Here is a 16,406-nt window from a genome sequence, read left to right on the forward strand (position 1 = left end):
TCCCTGAAATCCTACTGAAGTTTCTGGTGATTGATCCCTCTTGTACATGCCCACTTCTGAGAAGAAGGCCATTCTGCCTTGTGTGGAAGGCTGGAATCTGTCTCCTCCAAAATTATTTGTAACAGTTCTTTTCAGTTGGAGTGAAAATTACGAATTCTCTAATAGGACTACACAGTACTGACTATCTTGGATTTATAGAACTGTTCTTCAGAGACTCCTGTAACTCTCAGACAAAAGAGAACTCAACCTCAAAATGTACTCCCAATCTATATGTGAATCTTTAGTGAAAGGATATGTTGACTGTCCTTTATCATCATTTAGTTAATTTCTAACTGTTATATCTGGACCTTGCATTCTGTTCTCAATATGCCTCATTCCCATTTATTTCCTATGAGCTATCCCTTCTGAATGAATTTCTTCTTTGTATGCACTAGTCAGGATCATTTTTTTTATTACTTTAATAAAAAGAATTTAGAGAATATAGGTGGAAAGGAAAACTTGCAGTTGTTAAGCTAATGCTGTGTCAGGCATGTTATAATTTCATATATAATTATTATAACCCTTTGAAATAGCTGCATATTAATTTTTATAAGGAGAAAGAATGAGTTCATTAGCTTGGCCAATGTGCTAAATAAATTCAGCCAGTCTGAAACCAAAATATGTCTTTTCCTCTACACTGAAGTATTCATAGAGCACTAAGTATGCAGGCCTACCTAAAGTTACCTATACAGTGAGTCTTAGGGAAAACATTTAGATCTAGGAAATCCAGGGAGAAGAACTTAGACTGACTGTACTAAATAAATAAATAAATCACAATCTCATTCTTAATTGGTAGGATGCCATAGTAAATTAAAGGAAAATTTAACAAAGAAGATTCTGTGAACGTGGACTATTCATGTTGGAATAAGATACACTTAAGATATGGCAGCAGTGATAAAATATCATAGGGTGGAGAAGAACAGAGTTTGTGAGGGAATTTGAAAAGAAATTTCAGAAGCGTCTGTGTCTAAATAGATATTACAGGGGATAAGGAGAAATGAGTCAAAATTGACTACCAAGTTCAAAATCACCTGAGGGATGGGCCATGGCTGTGGCATTAGTACACTAATCAAAGAGAGAAGACCCACTCACAGTGAGTGGCACCATTCCCTGGCTAGGATCATAGACTACATAAATGGAGAATGGGATCTGAGAGATACCAAACATTCATCACTCCAAGCAGCCTCAATCCTGCTCCTGCTACCATGCCTTTCCTACCTGCTGCTACATTTTCCACACCACAGTGCACTGTATCCTTCAGGAACTGAGAGCCAAAGTATATCCATTCTTCTTTATGTTGTCTCTGACAACTGATTTTTTTTTTAACCATAGAAAATGGAAAAAAACAAAAATTGGTACTGAGAAGTGGGGAGACTGCTCTAATAGACTTGACCATGTGGCGCTTAGGCCTTGAAGAAGATGGAAGAGTTTAATGTGTTGGGTAAGAAAAGCCACTTAAGTGCTGTAAGAATTTAAGAGGCCATTCTGGTGTGAGACTAAAAGACAAGAACCCTAAGAGAACCTGAACTGTGGAGTCCTGGATCCTGAAGTTTCATATGTTACTCTATTTGCAACTGAAATGAGATTTTTTTTGTATGATATTTCAAGCAAGAAGCTGAATTTGTTGTGCCCACATCCTGAGAACAATTTCCTGAGAGAAGTTGAACTTAAAAGAATAGATTAATTTCCTCAGGGAAGATATGAGTGAGCAAGATTAAAGTTTAGGACAAGGTGAGTGCAGACAATTAAACAATTGTCACTGTTAAAGATTGGTGGCATTAAAGAACAAGCTGATGCCTTGAGTGCAAAACCCTACTCACTTAAGGCTTATAAAGACAGGGATTTATAAAAGAGTATAAAGACTGAACAGAGAATGTGTCTGGGGGTTGTTTACTGATCTTCTAAATCAACTACCTAGAAAACTATTCTCTCAGGGTCAGAACCTATGGTATAAAAGGCCCAGGTTACACACTGAGCTGGCAACAGAGCTTGCTAGCATTCTCTACATAGTACTAGTTTTGAAGGCATGAAAGCTTGAGCAAGATGGTCACAGATGCGGCTGATACCAGAAAACTTGTGAAATGGTCAGAGTTTCTGCAAGGAGGTCCGTGGGGGCCATTGTGTATGATGGTTTGAATAAAAATAGCCCTCATAGGTTCATATATTTGAATATTTTGTTATCAAGGAGTGAAACTGTTTGACAGGATTATACGTATTAGAAGTGGCCTTGTAGTAGGTGTGGCCTTGTTAGAGAAAGTGTGTCACTAGGGTTGGGCTTTGAGGTATCAAAAGCCCACACCAAGCCCAGAATCTCTCAGACTACAGATCAGGTTGTAGCTCTCAAGCTACTACTCCAATGTCATGCTTCCAGCCATCATAATGGATCAAGACCCTGAAACAGTGAGCCAACCCTCAATTAAATACTTTCTTTTACAAGAGTTGCCATGGTCACCGTATCTCTCCACAGCAATAGAACAGTAACTAATACACTGTGTATGTAAAGCTAAAGTCTTAATGGAGACTCTGGGATATTGAGGATGCAGGAAGAGTAGTAAAGATTGGGTGTAGCTAACCCAAGAGAGACTGTATGTGCTGTGGGTGGCAAAGCGAGGGGAGGGGGGCTGTCCAAGCCCTTTGGGTTTCATCATAAACCCCCGTATTTGTTTGTCTTTTTATTTACCTGTTTGTTTTATTAAGAGAGAGATAAAGTAGGTATGGAGTTGTAAGAGTCAGTAGATAGAAAGGATCTGGGAAGGAATTGAAAGGGAGAGGAAAAGTCATGATCAGAATATATTGTATTAAAATACATTTATTATCAATAGAAAATTATTTAAAAAGTAATATGTGTCAGGGCCAAGTTGACAAAGGTATAGTTGTGATGATTAATGTTAGTTGTCAACTTGGTATAATCTAGAATTATCGGGTGATAATACTTTGGGCATGTCTGTGGGGAATCAGCTTCCCTATACTAATTAAGATGAGATGATCCAACCATGACACCATTCCCCAGCTAGATACACAGACTGTATAAATGGAGAAAGAGGACTGAATAGTACCGTGAATTTGTGACTCTCTCCTTCCTGAGTATGGATGTGATGTAACTAGAAAGCCTTCTTCTCATGCCATCATGCCATCCCTGCCTGCTGCCATGTCTTCCCCATCAGGATGGACTATTTATCTCTGAAACCACTCACCAAAATAAACTTTATTTTCCCATAAGTGGCTTTTGTCAGGGTACTGTATCACAACAGAAAAGGTACACTTTCTTGAAAACACTCTCCAAATGCTAAAGAAATGATCTAGGACTGCAGACTGAAGGGTGCTGAAAAGAGGGTTGGATGACAAACAATCTGAAAATTTGAGAGGCTCTGGAAGACATAGAGAATGAGACAAGACAGATATGATGATGCTTGCCTATTCCAGCATTCTGTAGGGGAGTCCCAAGACAAAGCCAGGTTGGGCTGCACAGTAAGATATTACCTCAAAAGAAAGAGAAAAAAAATCAAACAAATAAAAAAAAGAGTAAATCAGAATGACAGGAAAGCCAGTTGAGCAGAACAACCTAAAAGCAAACAATTGTGAAAGAGAGCACCGGGCAGAAAACTGGTGACCTCCCCAAAGCACAATCCTGGGTGAAACTGGACATGAGCATCTGCCAGCCACTGCAAGGCCGCCGTGAACAGAAAGTGGTTCTGAATACTCAACCCTTGCCCAGGACTTCAGTCACCCCAGGCCACTTAGAAAGTTTTACAGAATTTGCTATAAAACCTCCTATTTAGAACGTAGCGCTGGGGGGTGGGGATAAAGGTAATCCCTTGATCACCATTGTTTCAAAACATGTAAACTAAATGAGAAAATGTGGTGTACAAATTCAAAATTATAGGATATAATTTTGAAAGTCAAAATAACAGTAACTTTAGTATTTATTATACTAAATAAACCCCAAGAATAATAAAGTACACAATATTCCTTGAATATCAATAGAAAGGCTTCAATCACAGTTGAAAATAAACCTGAATAAGTAGCCATAGAAGAAATATGGAGTTTATGAAAGGTCTCCTCTCTCCAAACAAAGGGCCCAGGTGAGCTAAAGTGACAAATTTCTAAGGGGAAAAGAATCACTATTTTAACTTCTCCCCAGGTAATGGGTGGGTGGAGAGGTAGACAGACACCGTCTCTTTAACTATAGCCCTAGAACAGCCCTGGAGCAGATTCTACTGTGCTCTGCTCTCGCTACACTTTACATACAGATATAGAGATACAGATATCGCTAATACACAGATATCAGCTTATGAAATTATAGGCAATTCCAGCTTTCTCAAAAAGGAGTAATGTTAGGAAGCCTATCATAATTTTTTCAAAATGCATAATTTATATTAAAAAACTATGTGATCATGTAACATGTTCAACAAGTACCTAAAATTAATCTCTATTCTTGACATAAATTCATTTTAATGTGGATTATAAAAATATATGCTTAACTTGATAGATTCTCAGAAATGAAAAAATAAATTTTGCATTTACTAAAATAGTCATTGAATTTGGAAACCTGGAAACAATGCCTACTTTCACTTTCATTCAACAATATTTTAAAAGGCTTAGCTATTGTAACAAGCAAATTAATTTTAATAAGACATAATGTTCAATAGAAAGAATCAAATAAAAGATTATTTGCAAATGATATGTTCTGTAAAAAAAGAAAGTGCAGTAAAAATATAAATTATTAGAAACAGCAATTAGGTTCATAAATGCAGCATATATAAACTTAAGTATACAAAAATTAATAATATCCTTTAAATGTCAGTGAAGATAATTTTAAAATATCATGTCCCACAATATTATTCATAATGCTCTAAATGTGTAAAATATCCAAGAATAATAAAGCAAAAGTATGCTACTGCAATATTAAAAAGGAATGGTAAAGTTTAAAGACTGTAAAACGTCAACTGAAAATAGAGTATTTAAAAAGACTATGCACAGTGCAAGAAAAAGAAATGGCTTTTATTTTCCTTATCATCCCTAATACACAGTGCTCAACACATTTAATGGCTGGCAAAATGCTCAGAAAATAAAGGGACTTGCTGCTAAGCTTGACAAGCTCAGTTTGATTACCAACGAAGGCATGATGGAAGTACTGCCCCCTGCAAGGTATACTCTGATCATATGTGCATGTGGCATGCATACACCCCGACACACAAATAAATGTAATAAGAATTTTAAAAACATTGAATTAAAGTTTAATAAGACATTTTAAAACAATGAAGTCTCATAGACTGGTATATTTACAAAAAATATCAATATAGACATATTGTGAGTAGTATTTCATACTGTTAAAATCATTTAGGAGGAAAACTGTATTTAAGCAAATTTAAGCTACCAATTCTCAGTGTTAAGGCAGCACCTTAACTTTTAGGAATTTTTTTATAGGTATAGTTAGAAATGTTTTCTAGACTTAAAAATTCTAAGTATTAACAAAGGGCTGCTTAAATTTATTTTGGTACGTCGATGCTGTGAATATTATGATGCTCAAAATTCTCAAAACAGAAATAGCTCTTTACAATAAGGAAGACATCCACATTTATCACTGCATTATATTGGCATGTTATAAAACATGATGTTATATGACATATCGTGATAAAAACTTGCATATGCATAATATCTGGAAAATATCATTGCAATGCTAATGATTATTCAAAGCAAGGGCAAGATTATCAGCTACTTTAAGTTTTCTGAATATTGAAGAAAAACTGAAAGAAAAACATTAGGTTGGAGTCCCCAGAGACAGGTGCTGCTGGGTCAGGCACTTGAGTGCAAGGGATGTATCCTGGAGTCACTTCCCTGGGAGTCTGTGAGAATGGGAGAAAGCCACTGAGGTGTCCTCCTAGACAAAGCCCCACAGAACACAGCTTTAGCCTGCCGCTGCAAAGACACTGAGTGTCCTTCACACCTCAAAGCTTTACAAAGGAGTTGGGCTCTCCATACTGCTCTCTGCCAGTCCCTGGTCCATAGAGTACCAAAGGAAGGAAATGGCACTTGGGATTCAAACTGCAGTTTTGCAAAGTGCATCCCCAAAGCACCAACAATATCTGCAACAGTGTGTTACTTTTATAATAAAATGTTATCTCATATACAGTAAGAAAGGGAAAGAGAGCAGTAGCAGTGTGCTATAAGCAAAACAAAATTTAACATTCTGCACAAGCGTGGACATTTACTTGACAGCGCCCATGTCCATCAGCTTCTTCTCATATCCTCCTTGTTCATTAAAAAATCAGACTGAAGTGGCCTTTGAAACTATCCTTCTCCTTTCTGCTATCCATCTGTCCCTAGGTGAAGTAGCACAGAAGAGATCTTAAAGATTAGGACTCTGAAATCCTCTGATAATCCTACCTAGAAATGCATCACTCAGCTATAAACTAAACATGAAAGCTGTATGTAAGCTAGAAACCATTAGAAAGAAAATAGGTTTGGTAAAGTTAAGCTCAAAATAGAACTCTAGATTCAGGAACATGCTCTAAGAGTCTGTTTATGTTAAGATTATGATGGCAAGACTCGCTTAATCTATGCCCAGAACAAAGAATCAGGGTCACTTTAGTGTAGTTTCTGTGCAGAACAGAGTCTTTCAGGGAAATGTCCCTCAATTTCATTTTCCTGACTTTCAGTTATGAGTGTTTTATAAAGATGGCACTCTTGGGGTTGGGGATTTAGCTCAGTGGTAGAGTACTTGCCTAGCAAGCGCAAGGCCCTGGGTTCGATCCTCAGCTCCCAATTTAAAAAAAAAAAAAAAAAAGATGGCACTCCTCAGGAACCCCACAGTTGGCTACAAATGGATCCTTCCATAAACCAAGAATTGAATGAAGTTGGTTGGTAAGTCCATCATGGCAATTTCTGTCTGTGGCACATTGGGTGCATTTGTTTCTTCACCCACAAAGTGAATGTGGCATCTACCACTCTGTATTTTTCATGATCACTGTGAAGATGGCCACGAAGTCAAACACATGAAAGAGTTTTTTAAACTGTATAGTCCATTGTACCATGACACATTAGTTACATGTACCAAAGTTGTACTTTAAAAGAATCTAAATTCAAATGAATAGCAAATGGGCTTGGATGCTGAGCAATGGGGACAAAATTGAGGCTAAAACTGCTGAGTCATCACCTCAAGAGCACCATGCCTTTGAATTCCGCCTCCCATTCTATTTCAATAGCCAATCCCCTCAAATTGCTCCAAATCAGCTCCTGGTTTGGATTGCCAAATTGCAAAGACTTATTGATATGTGTTACTGCTACAACAAAATATTAAGTGGTGCTTTTTACTCCCTATTTACTTATTGAACAAGTTCACTACGCAAAAATATGCAGGTTCATGCTCATCAGTTAATTTCACCATGAAACCTGAAAGAAAATGAGGAGGAGAATCCTGGAACAGACACCACACACACTATGAAAAGCTGCAGAAATTACACATGAGGTTTTTCTGCATTAATCTACATCATTTCTTATGTTATTGTTTAGAGAGAATAACTATACATGCTACAATGCCTAATATAAACTGGTGAATTTTAAAATTGGCCATTATGTATTATAATTTAAAAAATCATAGTCTTGAATATTTTCTAAAAAGATGTACATGATGTTTTTATGCCCTTTAACTCAGTGTATTTGTCCAAACCTGGCAGTATCAGAAAGTCAAATTTTGCTGTTGAAGATGTTTAAGATGCTCACTAAAGGCACAAACTCCAGGAATAGGTTTTCTATTTCCTTCTATCATCTCCTACAGTTTCACTGGTTGGTGGTTTTCTCCACATTTGACAGATACCAAGTCAGACGTGTCGCTGGCCTTACCCTTTTAATTTCGTGACGTTTGTATTAGAACTTCTGAAGTCTTTTAAAGTTAAGGGTATCTCCAATTTAAATAGGTTGTACTTTGCCGAGGCATGAAGAAGCCACAGGCTATTTTTCTGGTTGTAAAGCTCTAATAAGCTGTAAATTATTTAATTTAATAATCAGTATTTAACTGAGTGTCAGTTCACTTTTTATTTAAATGAAAGAAATGAGTACACGCTAATAGTTTACAATTTTAAGATGGCATAACACCTGAAAGTATTGTTCGAATTTAAATTCTTTTGATTTTGCTAATTACATGCTTAATAAGTGCTAATTTCATTTTCCTAGACTAAATTTTTCTTTTCCATAAGAAGAGATAGCAGTCATCAGCCCCTAACTGTTCTTACGTATACTTCTAAGTATGTCTCATTGGTGATATGGGGAAACCCCATGTAGAGCTTTTGTTTAAATGAATGTTTGTATCTAAGAAGTGGTGTAAATTGTATAAAAACTAAAAATGTAATTCATAAAAAAGAAAAATGTCAATCACTGTCAGAACGTGTTCTTAGATGTAAATGTTAGAAATAGCTTTTTATTTCCCTTATCATGGTAATTTCATTTTTACAGATAGATGTCCAAGACTGTACAGTCAGCTGCCCAAGCCATATACACACACTGACACTGGAACCATTCTGTTTTGTTTAATGCTATTCTATTTCCACAATGCTTGTGATAGTCTTGGCACAAAATCTGGGTCAAATAGATAGCAATATTTGCTGAATGTCCAATTGATTTGGGAGGAGAGAGAATTCAAGTCTTTTGACCCCGTTCATTGTTCTTTGCAGAACACAAATAGAAACATTTGAAGTATCTTATGTTTCTAAGCCTTAGCTGGCAGAACAGAACATGATGAATTATTGGGAGATCCAAATGTGGAAAAACATGTGCAAATCTGATGCTTGGTCATCATTATGGTCTGACTTTGTAAAACGCCCCATTCCCTTACCACTGGTCTCTATGTCTAAAAGAGGAAAAGTGACCAGAATGGTCAGGTTAAAAACTAACTGCAACTTCTTAAAGTAACTGATTAGGAAAAAGTATTTTTCCCCATAGCATTTAGGGTAAAATAAGAAAACATTAATTTTGGATTTTATGTTTACAAAGAAACAGAATTTCATATTGATGTTTATCATGGAGTTTAATGTTCACAAATTAAAATAACATAAAATGGGAGTTCTCTGTCAGTAATATGTTATATTTCTTCTATAATATGAAAATCTACCCTGCAAGTTATTATAGATCACGTTATTCTTTGTAAAGATTTTAGGATGAAAAACAGAGTTGCCATCTGCATCATTGGTCATGTCATCAGTAATAAAATATTTAAAGAGAATGTTAGTAAATGTCATAAAAACCACTGACTAGAATACCTGCTTTGACAGAACTGAAAATATTTATTCAATAATTTTGTTATAAAACCATGCACCTGCTATAACAAATATGCTACTTGGAAAACATTACCTTGTACACAAGGTAATGATAAAATAATTTTTAAATACCACATCTTAAATTGTAAACATGTACAAAGCAAAACTATAAGATTTGCTTGCTAATTTAGTCACCAGATCAATATAGAAATTAGTTTGTTGAATAATATATCATAACAATACCTAGAAGGTAACTTCTCATGGATGAGTGCTCAGAATCATTCAGAACGATTTTTAAAGCAGCTTTAAAACAACCTACTTCAAAATCAAGATATTAAATGCCAGCTTCTAACTAGCAAGAATGCTTATGGCTAAGATAGAAATGAGATTCTCTATAGAAATGCTGACACAGCCCTGGCTGTCAGCTCCAGGGTGTACAGCTATAATTCTTTTTTCAAATCTTACCCAGCAATGGCTCAGGTACAGGAGTTTACAGAATACATAAACAGTTAGGGGCAATTCTGTAGCTTTCATAAAATCACAGACCTATGACATGTTTATATTCATCTTTGATTGCTACCATTAAATAACTAGATCATTCATGGTGTATTAATTAGCTACTTAACATACAAAAGACAGTACATTATAAAATGCACGATGACACATGATATTGTTCATGACAAAAATCAGGGTTTCTTAATTAATGGGATTTGAGGAGTTACACATTTTAAGCTACAATGTAACCTGGCCACTTATCAGGGAAAAAAAGTAGAAAATTGAGGGAACACAGAAAACAAAAATTAAGAAAGACCTTCTTTTCTGTTTGAAAATCTGTTTGGCAACATACTAAATTCCCAAGAGGAGTCAGTTTTGTATGTGAAAAGTATTTAGACTTAGATCAGTAGCACAATCTCAGAACAGGCCATAGGGTACTGGGGCACAAGGGTCCATTATTAAAGACCCCAAACAAATGATGTTCATAGGCGAGTTTGTCTGAAAGCCCAGGTCACTCTACATCTCAGGCCTGATACGATTCTTTTCTTCTGCACTGTCATCTGGACAACAGATGACTATTGATCCCACACTGGGAAATGCTGTTTTGATGTTTATTGATCAAGACTGTATGAGAGAAATTGTGATTGATAAATGGAAGACAGTGATGAGTTATCACTTCTGGATCATACAAAAGAGAGGGTAAGTAAGAAAACCGCTCTAATAACTGTTAAAGTTATAAATTTATCAAGGTAAGCAAAAAATACACTTAATAAATGGGAGTGAGGTGATATTTCATAGTGGGGGTGAACGCACCATTTCCCAGCTTATCCTTTAAGTATTTCAATTTTATACAACTCTGACTTGCTTAGTTAATGTAATTAACACAAAACAATTTGAATTAACACATATTTTTTAAATCATTGGTAGATTTTACTTTAAATTAGATTTAATTATTTATTTAAATTCAAATGCAACTTTTTTACCAGCCTATATTTTACTGAAAAATTAAAATCAGCCATATTAGGAGTCACAAGTTATCTAGCAAATCTGTAAGAATTTGACATCTGGTGAACTTATGGGATGAAACAACACCTGTTTGGTTATACTACTAATTCCATGTGCTAATTGTCTTCATGAAGTGGCAGAAAAGAAACAGTGTACTAAATAAGAATATTAAGAAAAGAATACCTATAAAACGAGTATTCAAATTGTGCACATGCCTAGTAATCCCATTAATTAGGTTAATAACATGTTTAAAAGGCCGAGTGTAGGCCATGGAAACTATGCAAAGGTATAGGTAGCATGCACATTCTTTTCATAGGCTGCCTGTATGTAACATTTATCAGCCCAGCTTATTTTCTCCTTAAAAATCCTCAGAAGTGAAAATAAATTCTAGATATTGAAGAAATATTGTCTTTGAATACTTATTGAAACCTGCCTTCCTATAACTGTTTTCAGATTAGGCAGAAAATTTTCATTTAATTAATTGTCAATATGCCCAAGTAAATTCAATATGCACTTAAATATTTTTTAACAAATACTCTTTAGGCTGCCAGTGCAGATGAAAAACTAAATTCTAATTCTAATTACCCCTCCCTGCAACAAATTTTACATATCTCTTTATAAAATTTTACATTAGTTGTCTCTATAAAACTGTGTGTCTAAATAATAATAATAATAAAAAACCCAAATAGTATTGTAAAATAAATAATAATAATAATAAAAAACTGTGTGTCTGATAGACATGTGCACATGCTTTTTATCCTACTCAGGGCACGGCTTTTGAATACACATGGTTCCTACAAAATAAAAACTACTTTTCTCATCGACTTACGTTTTAAAATTTATTTCCTCTTAGGATTTAATAAAGAAGTTCAACATCAGCTGAAAATAATACAATTATGACCATCCAAGTAGCAGATTATTAAATGTTTTGTGAAATCTTCCGGGTGGGGTGCACAGTGGGGTAGGGAGTGTTTTTATTTAGATCTACCCTGCTCAAGTGCTCTGCTTTCCTTTCACATCATCCCTGGCTTGTAGAAGGCTGGGAACAGCTTTAAGAATGTGTAGAATGTAAACAGCCTTTTATTGTCCAGGAGGATGGCAGCTAAGGCCTGTGTGCTTATCACAGGGCTGCAGCTCCCCAACTCCCTTTCCATGATAAAGTGCTTCAGAAAAAAAAAAAAAAAAATTACAATCCCAGTACAATCCCCAAACCGATTAGAATTTGGCATACCCTTCCTTAAAAAGTAATCAATCAACCCATGCTGTAATATTAGAATCTGGCTCTTAAGGAGTATATTAATTCCTTCCATATTTATTTCCTATTTCCTGGTGGGGGAAGGGGATATCTAACATTTCCAGTATTGGGGCTAATAGAACTTTCCTCCACAGCAACCCTAAATACATTTTCTCACCTTTGAGGACTAACGTGGTGCTTATGGAGCACATACACAGTCCTTGGTCACTGCATGTAAAATCAGCTAGCTAGATTCATGAGTCTGTGCTGAAGACTCCACTTCAGCAGCAGATTTCCTCAGGCGTTTTCTTCTGCACATGGTACAAGTGCTGTTTTGTTGGATCACTCTTATAGGAATTCAGATTAAAATTTTTTTAAAAGCAAGTGATACTAAAGATTATAGGCATGCATCTTGGATACCTAAAAACTTAGTTGTAGTTCATTTTATGATACTCTATTGAATGTGACTAGCAAGTACCGGCTCATTCAAAGACAGTCAACCATGCCACATTTCATGATGGCATGGACAATTTTCTTATTAAATGCTGTGCAGGTGAATTAAGTCTCTGCTTAAACCTTTTCACCTTTTGGAGTCCATTCCACCCTCAACACTTGCAAAGTGCTTACCTCTACATTTTGCCTTTTATAATTTTTTTTCATAAGTTACTTAGTCTTTCCTCTAAAAGGACAAGGGAAGAGGAGTGGTTTTTATTCTGCAAGCGCTTGGAAGCGCTAAGGTGCATGCATGTTAAATTTAAAAGTGTCAGCACCAAAGACGCGCCCTGGAATCAATGAAAGGCCAGTTATCGCTCTGTTGTGCAGGTACCAAGCGGCCAGGAGAAATCTGGCAGAGGCAGAACAAGCCAGAAACCCATTTCTACAATCGTGGTCAAGTTATTTTTTAAACGTTTTACTTTGGGTCTACTGTAAATACAAATTAACTAAGAAAACATAATGTGAAGGAGAGTAAGCTATTCTTCAGGAAACCTAGAGAGTCACAGCCGAAATGGCAGCCCGACTGTCCCTAGTACATCCTGAACTATCTTTTAACATCCTACATCTTGCTCTGCAGCCGCAGTGGTTCACACTGTGAGATCTGGGGTCGCGGATCCAGCTACTAACTGCACGGAGTTGGGCATCAAAGTTATGTTTTACATCTCCAGCTGGTAGAAACCCCATTTCAGTCCCGAGGGCCAGAAGGAACAGAGTGAAATCCAAGCCGCCCCCAAATTCAGTGTTTATCTCTAAATTACCCCCGCTTTGCAAGAAATGTTCGCCGGCACCTGTGATAAACCGGCTGAGCCGCCAAGACTGTCCCTGGGCTGCAGGAAGGTCTTTCAACCTCTTGGGTCGTGTCCGTCAGCCCGGGTCCACACCGAGTGCCTAGCAGAACGCCTCTTTCTTCCTAGCACTTCTATTCTAGATACTTCCTTCCTACTTTACCGAAACAGTACATCGCAACCCTCACTAATCCCTTCAACTCGCCTCCAGGTGCCTCTCTAAGTGCGGTTCTTCCCCATCAACAGTAAGTCAATCTAAACTCCCGTCACGGCCTGAGCTTCTAGCCGAGTTCTGGAGGAGCTCGGCTCCCAGATCCCTTACAGAAGAGGATTTCCCGCCGAAACGCATCCCAGCACATGGACAGCACCGCAAGCCGGGCACTCACCAGCTGCAGCAAGCCGGGGACTACGACGAGGGGCAGCGGCCGCAGGCGCATGTTGCCAGCTGGCGCGATCTCAGGAGCTGCACGCCCTCGCCAGCCTCTCGCGCATCTCCACTTCGGATTGAGAGCCAAAGACGCCGGGGACCTAGTGGTCGGTGGGCGGGCGGAGAGGCCAGCTGGAGTGGCGCGGGCGGGAGGTGGGGTAGGCGCGCCTGGTGCCTCTTTCGAGTGACAAGAAAGCGCGCCCGCCGAGCTGCAAGGTTCCAGTACGCTCTCTCAGGGTGCGCTGTGCCTCTGGGGTGAGAGGCTAGGGGGCTGAGTGTTTGAGGGCCAGGGGGACTATGATCGCGACTGTACTGGACGCGGGACAGCAAGAGGCTGTCGCTCTGGAGCTGGGCGCAGAGTTCTGCACAGACAGGAGCGTGCCCCGCCCAGTGACCAGCTGTTAGCGGTACCTAGTGCTGGGCGCACAGCTCTGGCTCTGGGCTAGTGAGGCAGATGGGTTCTCCCTGGATTGATGCAGGAAGGATGCTCAATGACAGCCCTCAGGAAATTTGTGGGGAAGGTTACTCAGGGTCCCTGAAAGGCTCAAGGGCAGTAGGATGGGGTTAGGGTGGGGGTGGGGTCTTATGAAAGGGAATTGGGCTTAGCCACGTTCTCAGAAGAACACCTACCAATCTTGCCTGGAGTTTGGCAAGAAACAACAGAGCTGCTGGGAGGGATGGAAGGATTTCTGGAGTTGGGTACTTATGGTACCCTCGGGGAACCTCCAATTGTGCTAGTGGCAGCATGGTGAGTAAAGGATCTAAGGGTGCTTCGGAATGATGTCGACACCAGGTGTCTAGGAGACCCACAGAACTGTGAGCTGCCACAATGTAACATCTGTCCTGGGCTTAGGGAGAGGAGGAAGAAGAGAGGAAAGCCGGCCACTCGGAGAACCTTATGGAGGCAATCTTGGAGGCCAGGCAAGGTTGCAAACCTCAACTCAGCCTCAGCCTCTGCGTTCACAGGTCTCCTTTGAGGGCTCCTTAGCCTTTATGACTGAGTGGAAAAGTTAAAGGCAGTGGGTCTCGAGAACAGCCACAAAGGCCAATTGGTGGAAATCTAAGCACAATCCATGATGATCCGTTACTGAACATATGGAAAAACCTAAGATCTAGAGAGGTTATATAGCCAAAACAATTGGGGACTTGACATCTGGAGACAAATAGCTCTTACAAAAGGAAATCGTGGAGGGAAGGAAACAGAGTTGCAACCACAGCCAAGCCTTAAAAAAACACAAAACACAGCAAAAAGAGCAGTTCGGGTTACACTTTGAGACAGGAGGAGAAACAAAAGCAATTAAGTTGTAGTTCCTTCTCCTAGCATCTTGGATTCCAAAACAAAGGAAGGTGGTTTGTGGATTCCTAGCGGTCTGGGGTCAGGCCCTAAGGAAAAGATGCCCTGGTTCCAGGTCTGTAAAGCAGGAGAATTGATAAGAAGAGGGCAAAGTCCTGCCCATCCTCTGGGTGGGTGTGCTAAGACTGTGAATGAGAGAAAGGATATTATTCCAGAGTGTTGTACAATTCCACTGTGATTTTGAAGCCTATTCTTCCTGAAGCTATGGAGGAAGTATCTCTCCATACAATTTCATTCCTATGTGGAGGAGACATAAGCAAGTATACGCTATTTATCCTTTCTACACATTTGCATTTTCCTAGCATGATTTTGGTGTTCTAGGGACCTTGTGGGAAAGGATACACCTCTGCCTTGCTTCAGATTTTCTTTAAAGGACAAAAAAAAAAAATCACTATTTGCTGCTACCCACACCAAAATTCTCCTTATCAATGGTTTTAGAGCTTAATTCCATCTCTCTCTCTCTCTCTCTCTCTCTCTCTCTCTCTCTGTGTGTGTGTGTGTGTGTGTGTGTGTGTGTGTGTATGTTGCTGAGGATTGAACTGGAGGCCTCACACATGCTGGACAAACTCTCTACCACTAAGCCACATTGCTGGCCCTAGAAAATTATTCTAACCTAGAAAGATAAATACGATCATTTTAAAAATTGAAAGAGATTTCTCATGGTTAATTTCCTGGTTCTGCATTTGGGGATAAATTTTTATTTTATTTACAGACAACTCTATAAAAGACATAAACTCCTCTTTGAAGAAATGAAGCTATGAGGATAGGAGGACAAAACATTAACCAGATGCAGCCACTCATCTGGAGTCACTCATTTTTGCCTGAGCCTGACTGATTCACTTGCAAAGTAAAAGCGAGGTGTCTTCTTAACTCACCTTGTAACCCTATACCAAAAATGGTTTGTAAGAGGAACATATAAGATATAAACACATCAAAATAAGCCATTGTCCACTCTCTTAATTTATTCATATTTCTTAGAACGTTTCTGTTCTTGTAGGAAAACTTCTAAATCAAATTTAAAGTGGAACCTAGAGTTAGATTGTGACTGTTGATTGTTTTCTAGATTTTCCAAATTTACTTTATATATTATGAGAAAATGAAAAACAGGAGAAAGGAATAAGGTGGGGATGAGAATGGAAAGGAAGGAGAGAGGGAAGATGAAAAGGAGAGAGGTAGAGAGCTAGAATCATTTTTCACATTGCATTTGTTCCTCACAAGCGAGAGGTTGTTATCAGGAAATATGCAGTAAGCAAAGCATAGTAGTCAATACAGGAAGGAAGAAGTGCTGTTTAGCAGAGTTGGTGGAAATAAAGACCACTGT

The 16,406-nt window shown here is 38.4% G+C and overlaps 1 protein-coding gene across 1 annotated transcript in view; it reads right to left on the bottom strand.

The window, feature by feature from the left end:
- The window catches only part of Nxph2 (neurexophilin 2), a 112,486-nt gene extending 98,656 nt beyond the window's left edge, over nucleotides 1–13,830 (bottom strand). The window contains exon 1 of the mRNA XM_015999582.3: nucleotides 13,691–13,830. Within this exon, the coding sequence (XP_015855068.1) occupies nucleotides 13,691–13,741 (51 nt within the window). The 5' untranslated portion in view covers nucleotides 13,742–13,830. The remainder of the gene's footprint in view (nucleotides 1–13,690) is intronic.
- Nucleotides 13,831–16,406: the final 2,576 nt, after the last annotated feature.

The sequence above is a fragment of the Peromyscus maniculatus genome, chromosome 4, assembly GCF_049852395.1.
Source record: "Peromyscus maniculatus bairdii isolate BWxNUB_F1_BW_parent chromosome 4, HU_Pman_BW_mat_3.1, whole genome shotgun sequence".
In the NCBI taxonomy this organism is placed as follows: domain Eukaryota; kingdom Metazoa; phylum Chordata; class Mammalia; order Rodentia; family Cricetidae; genus Peromyscus; species Peromyscus maniculatus.